Here is a 17,481-nt window from a genome sequence, read left to right on the forward strand (position 1 = left end):
TTTCTTCCTCTCTGCAGTGGGTACTTTCTCCTGAACACCAGCATGACCCAGCCACATACACATCTCCCCAGTCATCTGCATGCCAGAGCCCCTTGTCCCCTGACCAGGCCCCTGACCAGCCAGCCAGGCCATTGGACACCGCCCTTGGTCACTGTGTGTTCTAACCTTGATCCACCTCTCCTTCCGCACCAGGTGGTTGACAGGCACACCCCCTCTGTGTCGGTGTTTTCCTTCATCATTATCTTGTCCAACTACAGCCGGGTGAGGCACTGGTGGACTGGCCGTCTGTTTCAGTTTGCACATCTGTACACCGGGCCAGCCCACCCACAAACCAGGCTTGCTCATAGAGAGTCCCCCATACGGCTGTAGGCGTGAGCTGAGGCAGGGCACTGGTGGCAGGTGACATGGGGGTCTAGGCTCCTCTGTGCCCTCTGGTGTTCTAGCGGGCCTGATGGAACTCAGCTCCTGGTGGACCTTTCCGATGTGTGGTTATTTGATGTCCCATGGCTGTGTGTTCTGCCTCAGCCAGCATTCAGTAAAAACTCCAGAATTGTTTTTTAAAAAACACATTCTTCTCTGCTGTGACCAGCACAGCCATACTCCCAGCACAGGGGCCTACATTGTGATCATGTCTCCAGCATGTGCCACAAGCTCCTTGAGCTGTCTTGTCACACCCCATCCAACAGCCACGGTGCTTCTGACATCTCAGCCACGCTTGGTCTGGGCTGCCACTTCCCCCATGCTTCTGGGAGCCATCCCAGGAGCAAGGTCACACTGTCTCATGGGGCACTTGCCAGGGTATTAAATCTTGTATCTCGGGAGAGCTCCCAAATCAGCAAGATCCCTGTCCCACCCTGTGATCTGGCTCCGTGTCAAGCACCCTTAGAATTCAGCCCCACATCTTCTTGCAGCTCCTCTGAGGGAGGAAACAAGTTACAGGCCTCGTGGCCAGGAGAGGAAAGAGGGCGGGACTTAAGGGAAGCGATACCATCTTGCAGAGCCACATAGAGCAGGAAGGCCAGACAAAATGAATGCCTGCTCTTCATCAGGTGCATTTCCCCCTCCCTGGACAAGTTTTGAAATGCATCACTTTTTACTTCTCCTTGTGATCTACTGGTACCACATGCACAGTGATTCTCAGCCAGGACGGTATGCCCCATCCCCCTCCTCCTGGGGGACATGCCTCAGTGTCTGGAGACTTGATTGTCACAGCTGAGGCGATGCTGCCGGGTGGAGGGCTGGGTGCTGCTCAGTGTCCTCCAAATCACAGGACAGGCTCCTCTCCACAGAGCTGTCTGCTCTGAATGTTTTCAGTGCCCAGGCTGAGAAGCCTGCCTGTGAAGCAGGCACTCAAAAAGTGCAGAGCATTTGACTAAAACCTTTGTCCAGAAAGTAGTAAATGCTGCTGGGGTAAGTCAGGCTGTGACGGCCCTCATTGAAAGTGACCACCCAGGGGCGCCTGAGTGGCTCAGTTGGTTAAGTGTCCAACTTTTGTGGCTCAGGTTACAATCTCACGGTTCGTTGGGCTCTGTGCTGGGCATGGAACCTGCTTGGGAGTCTGTCTTTCTCCCTCTACTGCTCATGCTGTCTCTGTATATAAGAAAGAAAGGAGAGACAGGAAAGAAAGGCAGGGAAGGAAGGCAGGAAGGAAAGGAGAAAGGAAGAAAGAAGGTGACCACCCAGATGCCACGTCCCCTTCTTGAGCTTTTGGTGTATGCAAGCTTCCAGCTGCCTGAGGCAAAGCTACACAGGTTTGGTTTTTCACACGGGATGTGGTGCAAAACTCTGCACGCAGGATAAGCCAGAAAGGATCACGTTCCCTGGATGAAAAGAGCACGCAGCCAAAGCAAGCTGTGAGAGCTGTCCTTTCCTGTAGGCACAGACTGACATCTGTGGAGCTAAGCTGCCGTCACAAGCTGTGCACCAGGTTAGCTGAGGACTGTATTCCTCCACATCTTAGCTCCCTTTGTCCCCAGGAAACATGCAGGGCATGCCTGCCTGGTGCCATGTGCCACAGTGAGTCCTGTGGCTTGGGTGCCATGAGTGACACCCAGCAGACCCTCACTGAAGAGCACATGGAGCTGGTGATAAAGCTGGCAGCTCTCGCTCCTGATGGGCGATGCTGGAGAAATGCCCAGTGAATGGCTGAAGTCCTCACCCCGAGTTTACTGGGGAGGCTGCTGCTCTGGGGAGTTGAGAGCCTGAGACGAGTGAGGGGCAGAGCCGTCACCTCCTTGAGGCTCAAAGCTCCCCAACCCATCCCATCCAAGCTGATTAAGTTTTCTCACCGCACCTCTTAATGTGTGTTTTTTTGGCTGGAAGAAAAGGGGTCCTTATTTCACTTTTTTCCAGCATTTCTCACTTGTCTGTGTAAACTATAACTTTTTTATTATATTATTTTTTAAAGATTTTTAGTTATCTCTACACCCAACATGGGGCTCGAACTCACAACCCTGAGATCAAGAGTTGGCATGCTCCACCAACTGAGCCAGCCGGGCGCCCTCACACTATAACTTTTTAAAAAACAGTTGGCCATTTTGGAACAAAACAGCAGCCAAGAAACTGCCAGTGACCTTGCAAATCTGTTTCTTGGGTAGAAGTTAGAAACCTGTCATGTTAAAACTACTGGAAATTGAGCATCTGAGAACAGTTGAGAACATGCTCCTTCACACTGAGTGTATTTAGTCTTACTAATCTTACGGTGTTCTTCATTGACTATAATTTAAACCAACTAACTGCCTGTACTTCCATGAACATTAGAGTCAGTGCGACATCCATGTCTTGGGAAAAGCCAGAAATGCCCTCTGTTGTCCTGCACCTCCACCCATCTGAAATCAAGAAGACTAAGTAGGGGAAGACTTTTCAGGGACAGCAGCCACAGAGTCAGTCTGGCTCTGAAAGGAGGAAATGGTGGCAGTGACAGCTCAGCACATGGCAGGGGACTGTTCTGGCGGCCTAGCTGGCTGGCACAGACCCACAGGAACCGAGGAAAGGGATGGAGGAGAGAAAGGAGGAAGGGAACACTGGTAGGGATGTCACTCCAGGGGACAAAGCATAATATTCAGAGAAGTGACAGGGTCACTCCTGACAGGCACACATTCGCATCCACTAGGCAAGCTAAGACCCTGTGGTTCCAACCTGGTCTTCAAGACATATTTCACACTTAAGTGATGTAGTTGTGGTGTTGTCTTCACTATGTGTTGAGAGTAAAAGAAGCACAAACGAGGAAAACCACCAAGCACTTCCTACCAAGCCATTCTGTCAGCACTCCTGTCACCCTTTCTCAGTGCTTTTGGCTCTGTCCTCAGAGAACTGTCTTAGCAGCCGACAGTAAGGTTAAATCAGGTTTCTAAATGCATTGTTCTTTTTGGCCTTCTTTTCACTGAGAAGAGGTGCTCAGTACAGGGGTTTTCTAGAACATCTCCAAACTCTTCGAACGTTCGTGACTTTGTCCAAGACTCGGCGCAAGTAGCAGGTCTGCATTGGACCTCGTAGTCCTTGTAGGGACCCTGTTCTCCACCCTGTTTTCTATTCTCTGCCTGTGTGGAAAGGGTAGTGAGTCAACCAAGCATTAGCTTTGCCAGCTGTTACTTGTGTGCCCTGCACTCTGTGCATTTCACATGCAGTAAATGTCTCAATGCATCTATAGGAGGCATAGAGGTGCTGTTAACCTGGAGATACACTTAAATAACTTCACGCCCTTTTCATAACAATATTTTACCTCTTTTGGAAAAGGAAGGTCACCTCCCAAGAGTGTACTTTACCTGAGTCCCAGGAGATGATGGTCACGTCTTCATGACCATCAGTCTTCGGGAAGGTTAGCAGTGCAAGATCAACTGCAGGCAGGAAATTGTCACATCAGAATAGTGTGAAGTTTCTTTGTCAGGTTTTCTCCCTATTTTGATATCTCTGCACCTGTTATGTGAATGGGATAAAATCTGTGCACATGGTGTTGAGACCTTGAAAATGATGCAGAATCCAGGACAAAGTTAAAATCAATTTCATATATATATGTACACACACAGACACAAATATACTTTTTTTTTTTATTAACAAATAACAAATGTTAGTTTCCTCCATTGAGTCATATGAAGTAACAATAGTCACACCCTCCTAAGCAGACCACAGTCATGGTCATTTTGGATGCATTCAGGTCCTGGATAGTTTCTTACTTTAATGTCCAAGTGATAAAATGTGGCCTTCCAAGTTATACTTTAGGAGAAACACTGCACATGGAGCATTGTCTGTGTATATGGAGAAGAAGCCACCATTGGCCTCTCAAAGATCTAGCAAATATTGGGTAGTGATTCTGTGACTGGTGTAGATCCCTGACACAGCAAATCGCTTAGCTTTGCTTATGCCTCCATTTCCCAGGACACTGTTTTGTGTATTAAGTGTCTTCATGCATGGGAATGGCTACCACTGGGCAGGAGGAAGCAGCAGGAGGGGCACATGCCAGTAACTTCAATTACCAACAAATAGACCTTCTCTAAGTTAGATTTCTTGGTTGTGTTCATGTTATTCTGTATTCCTTCATAAAAGAAACATTTTACGTTTTTGTGTGTGTGAATTACCAGTCAGTATGTGACTTCTCATCTGCACAGTGGATTGTGCCTTGTTGGGTTTATTCTCTGCCCACAGGCTGCAGATGGAACCCCGAGGGCACGCAATGAGTCCCCACCAGGGCCTGCGCCCGTTCAGATGCCCACCCTTGGTTTGAATTCTTTTAGATGAATTTTCGGGTTGGGTCTTCTCTGCCTGCCTCCCCCTCACATCTCATATGAGTCTCAACTTCTCTTTGTTTCAGGCAAATGAAATGTTGCTCAGTGGACGGAAGTTGACAGCGCAGGAGGCTTGCGGCAAAGGCCTGGTCTCCCAGGTGTTTTGGCCCGGGACCTTCACCCAAGAAGTTATGGTTCGCATCAAGGAGCTTGCCTCCTGTAATCCAGTTGTACGTGGAACTCGTTCTCTTACATATGTTACTTTTTTTTTCTTTTTTTACCATGACCTTCCCTCCAGACAGCTCGCACACATAATAACGGTGTCTCCTGAGTCCTCCACATGTGCCCCTGGCATGGCCCCCTGCACTCGAAATGCTGGAAGAGCTATAATTAGTGCCATTGCTCCAGACCCACTTGCCTGCCTCCTCCCCATCACAGATGCCTAAGAGCGGAAGGAGTCCACATCAGTCAGGGACTTATCTCACAGTGTCCTATGAAACCCTACAAAAACCATTCATAGAGTTCTTTCCTGCCTCCCAAGCCCTTTCCTTTTTTTTTAATGTTTTATTTTGGGAGAGAACAAGTGGGGGAGGGGCAGAGAGCGATACAGAGGAGCTGAAGAAGGCTCTGTGCTGACAGCACACAGCCCGATGTAGGTCTCAAACTCATGAACCATGAGATCATGACCTGAACCAAAGTCGGCACTCAACCAACTGAGCCACCTAGGCGTGCCCTCCAAAGCCCTTTCCTATACCATGTTTCCTTCCCAACTGCCCACAGTGGATGTAAGCTTTTATTTAATAAATGTGCTGGATTAGGGGCGCCTGGCTGGCTCAGTTGGTACAGTATGTGACTCTTGATCTCAGGGTTGTGAGTTCAAGCCCCACATTGGGCATGGAGCCTACTGTGTTTAAAAAAAAAAAAAAATGATCTTGGATAATATTCAATCTGGTAACAATTGCATTTAGCAAATTATAAGGTAAACATCATTTAACATTAACAGACATGACTCCTATTTAGGCTCTCCCTGACATGAACAACGCTCACTGTTAAGATTAAATTTTGGTTAGAAAACCCCCTCAGAGGGTATTCATAGAGTTTTCACTGGGCATCACAAGAGCTGGTGTCTGGTTCAGGAGCCACGCCAGCCTGCAGCAGCAGTGTGGGCCCAGGCCAGGCTGGTCTCAGTGGGGAGGGGGCCAGAAGCGGGTAGCACAGCTCTCCTGAATTTGAGCATTTGCCTGATACCTAGAGTGAATAGACTTCAGATGTATCTCAGGCCCGGTGTGCGTTGTGAAAAGATGTCTGGTAGCCTTTTTGACAGGTAATTACTCAAGCTTGCTAACTGCCTCCATAGCTTTGGGGACAAGGAGAGCCAGTGCTTGTGGACACGCACCCTTGCTGACTCACTGCCTGTGTCTGGTCCAGGTGCTGGAAGAGTCCAAAGCCCTTGTGCGCTGTAACATGAAGGTGGAGCTGGAGCAGGCCAACGAGAGGGAGTGTGAAGTGCTGAAGAAAATCTGGGGCTCGGCTCAAGGGATGGACTCCATGCTGAAGTACCTGCAGAGGAAGATCGATGAGTTCTGACGGCCAGGTGCCTGCTGGTGACACTGGAATTCTAGAGCAGCACACCTGTGGCACCACGTTGCCCTCCTCCTCCCTCACAGCCTGAAACAAGTTCACTCTTAGCTCACGCTTGGAAGCAGGACTTACAACATCCAAGCTATTTATTATCAAGGAGTTTTTAAGTACTGTAACTTTAAAATAAATAACTACAAAGCTCCTTTGTCCAAACGTCATTATTTTATACTTAATATACACACAAGTATAAAAGTATAATGGTGAGCTCTAGACTGCTCTTCGAAGCTCTAATTTTTGTTATCTTTAGCTAGTACTGTATAAAAAAGAAATGAAGCGTGTTTTGCTGGTTTCAGGTGGCAGAAAAGTCTGGAATAATGTTTGTTTCCCTTATTTTTTCTTTCTAGAACAGGGAATCTAAAGGGTATTAGCCAGCCTCCTCTCTCCTGTCCCAAATAGAGATACAGAAAGATCTGAGGTGTGCCTTTGTCTCCAAAAAGGTACATGTATCTCAGAGGTGGAATGTCCTGAATCAAAAGTAAAACTTACCTTGTAGGATAAGTATTTCTGATGAAAAACCCACTGATGAACATACCGCCAAACTGAAGTACACTTAAGATTCATGCTGGAAAATCCAATGATTCTTCCTTTTTAATATATCCAGTTCTTACCCAGTTAACATGAGGAAACCACTGTCTCTCCAGAAGAAAGCTTGTTTTGCAGTATTAGTGAATCACTGAATAGCTTAAGTACGAGTATCTAAGTTATAAGTTAGTCTTAGTGGATTTTAAAGAGTTTTTCTGACCCTTTTGAAAAATAACTACATAAGTGCTTCTTGTTGCTGGGTGAGAAATACTACTTTATATGCAGTTTTGGTTTTCTATTTGCAGATATGATTGATGTATTACACCAAAAAAAAGTATTTTTATGTTTATAAAGTAATTTTTAGGTTCACTTAGAATATATTTTATTTAATAAGTTAAAATTCTTTTGGCACACTATTAAATGCAGGAACTCCTTTAAAAAAAAAAAAAAAAGAACTACCTTATATTCAACGTTTAATGTCCCAGGTCTCTGCTTTCATATCTACGCAATATGCGGAGTAGAGTGTGGCGTCCAAGAGTGCCCTGTGTAAATAGACATTCACATTCCTTTCAGGAGTGGGGACTGATTCCTGATTACAGACGCCTATTATTAGTTAGGCTTCTGAGCTTGCAATCATATTGAATGTATGAAGAATGAAATAAAATCAAAACCTTATTTTTGTACAGTTTGGAAGTTTATACTTAGAACCGACCACCTCCCGGCCATGTGGAGAGCTGTACAGCGTGTAAATCTGCCTTTACCTTGGATTGGTTGGTGCAGTATTTTTGCATCTGTGGGACCTACTTTTTCGTTCAGTAGTTTGAACTATATATAATAAACTGTACAATCTGTAAAGTTTTTATAGAATAAATATTCAGCTGTGAAAACTGGTTAAATAAAACTAATATTTCTTAACACATTGGAAATGTTTGTCTAATTCTTCACTCCTGAAGTTCCTCATGGGACTTTTTTTCCATGAAGTATGCATGTGGGCATAGCACTCGTGCAGTTTAAAGAATAAGGAACTCTGTAACTGCACCTGGGGAGGAGCTACAATCTGACCAATATCATCCTCCCGAGTCCTGTCCACTTGACCCTTCCCCAGGTGACCATTTCCTGAACTTTGTGTCAGTCTTCTCCTTGCTTCTCTTTCAGAGATACATATTCCTAAACATATTACCTAGTTCTTCCTACTTCTGAACTTCACATTGTTATTACACATAAGCTTTGGTGATTTAGTATTGAGTTGTTTTTTTTAATCTGTGTATGTAGAGTTGTAACTTATTCCATTGCCCAGACCTACAATGTAGGTGTTTTCATTCCTGTTTCGTAGATAGGGAACCTAAAGTATGAAATACATGCCATAGGGGCAGGACCAGGCTTCCAGCCCAGGTGGCAGAACCAGTATTCTGGCATCAACACCATATTGTCTGTTTCCTAGAATTTAGAACTAGGGAACTAATTCAGCTCGGTTCTCCTCTGTGTCATCCTGGATTCTGCATTCTCTACACTGGCCACATTCCCTCCTCTCTCAGGCAAAACTTTCATGTTCCAACTTCTGGCTCATGAATCGAGCCCAACTAGGAGGAAGAACTGACAACCTTAAATCCTTATATTCTTGCCCAGTGTTGGGGAAGGTGACAGGAAATGCTCTCTAATTTGGTTCAACTTCAGAGGAGAATTTGACAGGATCGAGCAAGTCCATTTATAAGGACTCATCATAAGGAATGAATTCTTGCACAAGATAGGATAAAGATACCACGGGTGACTAAATTCGTCTCCGTGAAAAGCTGGAAATGATGGGTTTAATTATGCCACACTGCACAATGGAATACACAACCATTAAAAGAAAATACTTCTAAACCTTAGGTGAAAAAAGCATATTACAGAATAACTTATGTCAAAACATTCACTGTATGCTTCTAAGAGATTAAAAGGATGTGCCCAAGAACTAGACTGTCTTCTTTTTATATCCTCTCCTCTAGTGCTTCCCTACTCTTGGATTTAAATACTGTTCAGCCTCTGGCAAGTGAAGGTGGAGAGCTGGACAGAGACAGGCATTCCTATGCATTTAGGCCCCTGACCAGGGCCATCCCCTTCTTGGGCTTGTTTTCCTCAGCTGTAGTAATGGTGAAACAGCACATAGCCTGCAGTATGCACCAGGCACTGTTGCAAACACTTCTGTGTATTAGGTCATGGGCTTTTTGAGGGAACTCCCAATTTCCAGAGAATATTTATTCACATAGTATATATTAATATATAATCACTATAAAATGAGAGCTCTCAAAAAAATCTTGTGGTAGGCTGACTTTGTTTCTGGCCACTCTGGCAAGAAGACCAAAGAAATCAAAAGAGGCCCGAACTTTGAGGATCTTTGAAGGAAATCATGCCCATGATGTAAGAAGAGGGGTGCCCGGAGAGCTGCTGGCTAGGCTGCTCCTACCACCCTTTGGCCTCATTGCTTGGTCAGGAAGTAAATGAGGGGTAACCCAAGTATCTGGGCAAAGCAGGAGCCCAGCGAGCCAGAGACCAGCCTCTATGACCAACTGTCTCCTTCAGCCACAGAAGAGAAGCTCTAACCCACTCCTAAATTACTTAGTCACTTACACTAATATGAACAAATGTTATTCTCCAAAGGGAGGAAAATGTGTATGTTGCAGGAGAATTGCCACTTCCCAAATAAAAACACACATCTTAGGGATAACCCAGGGATGTGGGGCTCTGTCAACTGAGTCTGTCCCTGCTCAAAGTTCAGTCTGCTTTCCCCAAATCCAACGAGCCCATCTGGTGGCCTGTTACTGACCTTTCTATCCTTCCATAACCAACTTTCCCCAGTCCATGCCTTTCCTGCCCTAGAGGGCACTCTAGTGACCTGCAGAACATGCCAGGGGGAGTCCTGGCCTTCACAGGAAGAGACTCAGGGCAGGTGAAAGTCCAAGGAACCTTAGCCCTGGAGTAAAGCCCAGAACTGAAGAGTGGGAGAGGATCTGTGATGTTGCATGCAACTGTTTCTACATGAGGAAACAGAACTAGAGAAGTCAAGGGACCTTCCCATCATCATACTGCCTGTAAGAGGCCTGGCATCCAGGAGTAGCTAGTGCTCTTCACAAAACCCCACTGCCATCTGTGCCTGCCTTCCCAGCACCTTAACTTGCCAAGATCAGATTGAGGTGAACACTGGCCGCAGGGAGTGTAGAGTGGTGATCAAACTTCATTGCACATTAGAATGATCTAGAAAGCATTAAAAATTCTTAATGCTTTGGCCATACATGAAAATAAATCACAACCTCTGAGCTGGGATCCATGCATCTGCAGTATTTGACCCAGGTAGCTTGACTTGTCTGTGCCTGGGGGTGGCAATGAGTAGGAATGTGGCCTGGAGAATTCAGTGCATCCTGACATCTCATGGGCCTAGGGCTCTGTGGGTGGAAGTGGGGCAGTGGGGCAGAGTGGGTGGTTTGAGCAGCTTGGCAGCTTGGGATTTAGGGCTTTTTCAAGTGGAGGCTGGCCTTATCTAGAGACTTTTGATGGTCTACAAACTATTTCTACATCTGGAGGAGCTGGACCACTCCACAAAACCCTCAATACTAGCATCTAGAAATAAATATCTCACTGCTTAGCAACAGAGGAAAGACTGACTATATCCCAGGAAACTCCTCCCTGTTCTCTAGAGGACATTCCTGACAGTGTCTCTGAAGACACTCTGAAAATGGCATTGGATGTTAGAACATTGCTTTGAAAGTTACTTTTTTGGTGAGGTAGAAAACTTCAGTTAAAAGCCAACTTTATGATCTTAGAACCATATTATGCCCTTCGATGACTAATAAGTTGTTTAAAGCAAGCATTTTTAAAAATAAAAGCTAAGGTCTAATGAGTTTTAACATTAATTCCTATTTTCATAATTTTAGATTGTATTCTAAAATGGGAGGATATAAATTTTTATCAACATCCATACAGACTATATATGTAACCACCCACGTGAAACACCCTGGATAAAACAGCAAGACATAATATTACAAGGAAATAGAACACTTGAACAACATTATAAACCATAGAGGTAATTAGACTCATTATGGGGATCATTTCATAGTGTATAAAAATATTGAACCACTATGATGTACACCTGAAAATAATAGGATATTGCATGTAAATTGTACTTCAATTTAAAAATGTAGACCTAATACACACACATCTGTAGAAACCTCCACCCGAGCAGAATACATATTCTTCTACAAGGGCACATGGAACATTTTCCGGAATAGACCATAAGTTAGGCAATAAAACAAGTCTCAATGAATTTAAAAGGATTCAAATCATGCAAAGTGTGTCCTTAACAAAAGGAGTTAGATATCAGTAACAAAGAAATTTAGGAAATTGAAAAATATGTGGAAATTAAACCTCTTATAACCTTTACAAGAGAAATTAGAAAAGATCTGGAGATGGATGAAACTGAAAACACAATGTAACAAAACATAATAAATTATTCATAACAAGGGCACCTGGATGGCTCAGTTAAGCGGCCGACTTTGGCTCAGGTCATGTTCTTGCGGTTCATGAGTTCAAGCCCCGTGTCAGGCTCTGTGCTGACAGCTCAGAGCCTGGAACCTGCTTTGGATTCTGTGTCTCTCTCTCTCTCTGCCCCTTCCCCACTCACGCTGCCTCTCTCTCTCTCTTTGTCTTTCTCAAAAATAAACATTAAGAAAATTAAAAAATAAATTATTCATAACAAAATACCTATATTTAAAAAATAGAAAAGTAAATAGATGCCAAGTCAATAACCTAAACTTCTACCTTAAGAAACTGGAAAAAGAAGAGCAAACTAAACACACAGCAAACAGAATGAAGGAAATAAAAATTATTAGGGCAGATATAAATAAAATGGAAAATATAAAAGCAATAGAAAAAAAATCAAGGAAAGGTCTTTGAAAAGCTTAATGAGACTGACCAAGAAAAAAAGAATACTTAAATTACTAAAACCAGGAGTGAAGAGGGGACAGTACTACCAACCCTATAGAAATAAAAAGAATTATAAGGGAATGTTACAATTGTATGCCCACAAATTAGGTAAGCTACATGAGATCAACTAATTCCTATAAAGATGAAAACTGAAACTGACTTCAGAAGATACAGAAAATCTGAATACACACCTATAACAACTAAAGAGATTGATTTAGTAATCAAAAAGCTTCCCATCAAGAAAAGCACAGAAACAGATGGCATCATTCATTGATTGTATCAAGTGTTTAAAAAGTAATCATTACCAATCTTTCACAAATGTTTGCAAAAAATAGAATAGGAAGGAATAATTCTATGAGGTCAGTCTTAATACCAAAATCACACAAAGACATGACAAGATAACTATACATCAATATCCCTTAATAATATAGATGCAAAAATTCTCAGCAAATAATCTGGCACAATATAAAAAATTATATGCCATGACCAAGTGGGATTTATCCCAGAAATGCAAGGTTGGTTTGACATGTAAAAATCAATCAAAGTAATATATTGATAAAATAAAGGATAAAATTACATAAACATCTAAGTAAATGCAGGAAAGCATTTGAAAAATCCAACAACCATTACAATAAAAACAAGCTAGACAGAATGGAATTTCCTCTACTTGATAAAGGGCATCTATAAAAAAAACCCACAGTTAGCATCATATTTAATGATGCAATTGAAAGCTTTTACCCTAAAATCAGGAACAAGACGAAGATGTTTGCCTTTGTCACTTATATTCAACATTGTACTGAAAGTTCTAGCCAGAGCAATTAGATAAGAAAAAGAAATAGACATCCAGATGGTAGAGGAATAAGTAAAACCATCTATTTGCAAATAATATGATCTCATATGTAGAAAATACTAAGGAATCCAAACACACACAAAAAAAACCTATTAGAATATACACTCAGTAATGTTGAAGGATATGAGATAAATATACAAAAATCAGTTGTATCTCTATACACCAGCAATAAATCTGAAAATAAAATTAAGAAAATAATTTCAGGGGCACCTGGGTGGCTCAGTTGGTTAAGTGACTCTTGATTTCGGCTCAACTCATGATCTCACAGTTGTGAGATCAAGGCTGGTGTCAGGCTCCACACCCTACTTGAGATTCTCTTGAAAGAAAGAAAGAAGGAAGGAAGGAAAGAAAGAGAGAGAGAAAGAAAACAAAAGAATTTTATTTACAATAGAATAAAAAACAATAAAATACTTAGAAATAAATTAACCAAAGAAGTGCAAGACTTGTGCACTGGAAACTACAAAACACTGCTGAAAGAAATTAAAGAAGACCTGAATAAATAGCAAGATATTCATGGACTGGAATCCGTACGTTAAATGGCCAATAAGCACATGAAAAGATGTGCAATATCATTAATCATTATCGAAATAAAAATCAAAACTACAATGAAATACAACTTTACAACACTAGGATAGCTCTAAAGGAAAATGGCAAATATTGGTGAAAATATGGAAAAATTGGAAACCTCCTACACTGCTAGTTGGAATGTAAATTGGTACAGCCACAATGCAGAATAGGTTGGCTGTCCCGAAAAAAGTTAAACTTAGAGTTGCTGTGTAGCTTTGCAATTAAATCTCCTCCTAGTTATATACCCAAAAGAACTGAAAACAAGTTCTCAACTAAATAGTGTACACAAATGTTCATAGCATCATTCATAATAGTCAATCAGTGGAAACAACCCAAATGTTCATCAACTGATGAAAGAATAAACAAAATATGGTATATCCAAATAATGAACTGTTATTTGGCAATAAAAAGGAATGAAGTATAGGTACATACTACAATGTGATTGAACCTTGAAAACATTATGCTAAGTGGAATAAAAAATCCAGAAACAAAAGGCTACATATTGTATGATTCCATTTATATGGAATGTCCAGAATAGAAAAATCCACAGAAACAGAAAGTAGATTAGTGGTTGCCAGGGAATGGAAGGGGGGGAGGAGAGACAGAATGGGAAGTGACTGCTAACAAGTACAGGGTTTTCTTTGGGGTTGATGAAAATGTTCTGGAATTAGTGGTGATGTTTGCACAACTTTAGGAATCTACTAAAAACCATTGATTAGCATACTTTAAAGTGGTTAATTTTAAGATATTTGAATTATATCTCAATTTTTTAAGAGTGTGTATCCTCTAAATTAATACACGGAGAAAATGGAAAAATACTTAATTGACCCAAAATAAGCAAGAGAGGAATGAAAAAGGATGAATAATAAACAGAGTTGACATGATGGATTTTTCTCAAAATATTAATAAAAAGATTAAATGAAAATGGACTAAATGTGTGAAAAGATCTATATACACACATATGCTGGTCACACACACACAAAAAAAACCCAACACATCTAAAACTGCAAAGCTCAAAATAAAGATATAGAAAATATATACTGTGCAAATACCAAACAAAACCCTGCCATAACAATATTATCAAAATACTATTAAAGCAAAAAGCATGTCAGAAAAAGTATTCATAATGACAGCAGACTGAGTTCTACTGAAAGATAAAACAATTCCAAATTTGTGTGCCCTACTTAACTTATCCTCAAAATATATAAAGCAAAAATTGACAGCTCTACTACAAAAAAAATAGACAAACACAAAACCATTATGGGAGATTTTGGCACTCCCCAGTAACTGATAGAATCTGACCCTCTTACACCTTCAATGGAGATGTGGGATTTAATAATCATGTACCTGATTTTGATTGATTCTATTTTGACAAGTTCCAGAGTGTGAATGTGGTAGGTGGCTTCTAAATTGGCTCCCAATGATCCCCAATTCCCAGTATGCACACTCTTGTATAATCCCCTCCTCTTCTGTGTGGGATGGACCAAGTGCCTTGTTTTTAACAGAGTATGGCAAATGTGATGGGGGTGTCACTTCTTAAATATGGCTATGAAGGATTGTGACTTCCATCTTGCACACACTTGTTCTCTTTCTGCCTCATCTTGTTCACTCTGGGGAAGCCAACTGCCATGTTGTGAGGTGCTGTGAGGCCCATGAGCCAAGAAACTGAGGGGGATTCCCAGAAGCCAGTGAGGATCTGAGGCACTTGGGCTAACAACCCAAGAGGAGCAAATCCTTCCAGTGCTCACATGACTGAGCTTGGAAGAAATCCCGCCCCAGTCCAGCCATGAGAAGGCTACACCTGGCCAACACGTTAACTGTAGCCAGAGACCCCTAGTCAGAGGCCCAAGCTAAGCCATACCTGGATTTATGTTCCAGAAACTACGAGATGATAAATTTTGGTATTTTAAGCCACTAAGTTTTGGAGTAATTTATTATGCAACAGAAGATAATTAGTATACTCAAGATGATCAGTCTCACAGCTTACTTCAGTATTTGATAAATATATAGGTAACAAATATATATCTACATTTAAATATAGAGATAAATAGGATAGAGTGTTAGAAAAAATTTTCATTTTAACATCTTGTTTATTCTCTGCATTTAAATATCTCTTTATGAGGGATTGGGTGCGTACATGTTTTTATGCTCATCCAATGGAATTGTCTGCAACTCTAAATGAATATGATATTGCTGCTGATGATGATGTAGTAGTAGTTGTAGTAGTAAATATTTATATGATGATAAATATTTACTAATATCTTAGGGTAGTAATTATTAATTATATTAATCTCTAATTATATTAGAATTATAACCTATTACATTTTTCAGACGAGAATACTGAGTTTTAGAAACGTTATATAATTTCCCTAAGGTCATCCCATAGTAAATGTTGGTCAGGTGTTTGACAGCCAAACTTCACCCAAGAACAGCTTTCTCAGGGTGCCTGACTGGCTCAGTTGGTGAAACATGCTACTCTTGATCTCAGGGCTATGGGTTCAAGCCCCACATTGGGTGTAGAGTTTACTTAAAAACATAAAATCCTTGGGAGGGAGGGGAGGATGGGTGATGGGTATTGAAGAGGGCACCTGTTGGGATGAGCACTGGGTGTTGTGTGGAAACCAATTTGACAATAAATTTCATATTTACAAAAAAAAAGAGGACACTTCTGGGACAAGGATAAAAGATTGGAAGCAAGGAAACTACTAGTTCATTTATTAAACAAATATTCATTTAAAACCTAAAAAGAAAAAAAAAACATAAAATCTTGGGACACTTGGGTGGCTCAGTTAAGCATCTGACTTAGGCTCAGGTCATGATCTCACAGTCCGTGAGTTCAAGCCTCACGTTGGGCTCTGTGCTGATAGCTCAGAGCCCGGAGCCTGCTTCAGATTCTGTGTCTCCCTCTCTCTGATCCTCCCCTGTTCATGCTCTTTCTCTGTCTCAAAAATAAATAAATATTTAAAAAAAAATTTTAAACATAAAATCTTAAAAAAAAAATTAAAAAAGAACAGCTTTACCTCCCTTGTTGTCCCCCTGAGCTCTGTAGATGCTTGAGTCCTGGTATACATAACCCAAGAAAGGGGAAGGGAGCCATGAGCACTTGGACTTGCTCATTCTCTCATTTCTCATGAGCAACTAAGAACCAGAACATGATTTTATCTAGAAATAGAAGTGAATGTGACATTTATGGCCTCTTGAATTTTAGAAGCAATCTGTATACTTGTTACATGTATACCATTATAGATACCTTCGTTATCCAAACTTTTGCTATCAAGCTTAAGAGTCAAAGTCGTATGATTTTTTTTTTTTACATCTGAATTTTATGGTTCAGTTTTTTAAAGTAATATCTACACCCAACATGGGGCTCGAACTCATGACCCTGAGATCAAGAGTTGCATACTCTACTGAGCCACCCGGGCTCCCCAAATAAAGTCAGATAACTCTAAAAAGTTAGATAAACCCTTTGTTATATAAACTCTTGCTATTGACTGTCTTCAACTCAAGAACCAAATTCACTTGGAATATGTGCTATCTCTCCTGACTCAAGCTTCGTATTTGACTTTCATTATCCAAATCAGGAAGCAAGTAGATTTGGATGGTGAGAGACAGTTTCACATGCACAGAAAATACACCAAATTTTGGTTTGGCTCTCGCTGGTTATCTCTATTGCTAATTTACTTTTCAAATAAATTGGTGTAATGTTTTTATTTTTACGAGAGTGTTTACATAACTCATTTTTATAAAATACACCAGTTGGTTAAAAAGCCCTTGTCTCTATCACGGGAACCATAACCCAGATTCCCCAAGGCAGCCTTCCCCAAATATTTGGAAACTGATGCCCTCAGAGAGAGGAGCAATAGCCCTGTCCCCCTGCTTCCACTTACAGATCTAGGCTCCAGTAAGTCTTTCCTTAGCGTCACCTCTAGTTAGCTGGGCTAGATGCCTCTGAGTTGAAGAGGCAACCACTCACATACACTTTGAACTTTTTAGATTTTACTCTGAAGCCAACAATTCACTCCTCAGGCCCTTGGTGACCCAGGGTCCATTGCTGGGTGTTTTGGGGGGGGCGGCGTGGAGGGCCTCTCCAACATATTGCTTTGGGGCTCAGCATTACTGGTTCTTTTTCCTTTAACTCTGGAGCTAGTGCTCAGATGGTTAGAACACTGTGCTAATGAGGCACTGGTCCTGCCGTGGGGACTCGTTTGCCAGCCTCTGATCCCT

General features: G+C 41.8%; 1 protein-coding gene across 7 annotated transcripts in view; it reads left to right on the plus strand.

The window, feature by feature from the left end:
• Window positions 1-7,339, plus strand: part of CDYL (chromodomain Y like) — a 237,069-nt gene extending 229,730 nt beyond the window's left edge. For all 7 annotated transcript variants that reach the window (XM_027040213.2, XM_027040214.2, XM_027040217.2 and 4 more), the window contains 2 exons: window positions 4,808-4,951; window positions 6,150-7,339. In XM_027040213.2, the coding sequence (XP_026896014.1) occupies window positions 4,808-4,951; window positions 6,150-6,308 (303 nt within the window). In that variant the 3' untranslated portion in view covers window positions 6,309-7,339. The remainder of the gene's footprint in view (window positions 1-4,807; window positions 4,952-6,149) is intronic.
• The last annotated feature ends 10,142 nt before the right edge of the window (window positions 7,340-17,481 follow it).

Source organism: Acinonyx jubatus, chromosome B2 (genome assembly GCF_027475565.1).
Source record: "Acinonyx jubatus isolate Ajub_Pintada_27869175 chromosome B2, VMU_Ajub_asm_v1.0, whole genome shotgun sequence".
Taxonomy (NCBI): domain Eukaryota; kingdom Metazoa; phylum Chordata; class Mammalia; order Carnivora; family Felidae; genus Acinonyx; species Acinonyx jubatus.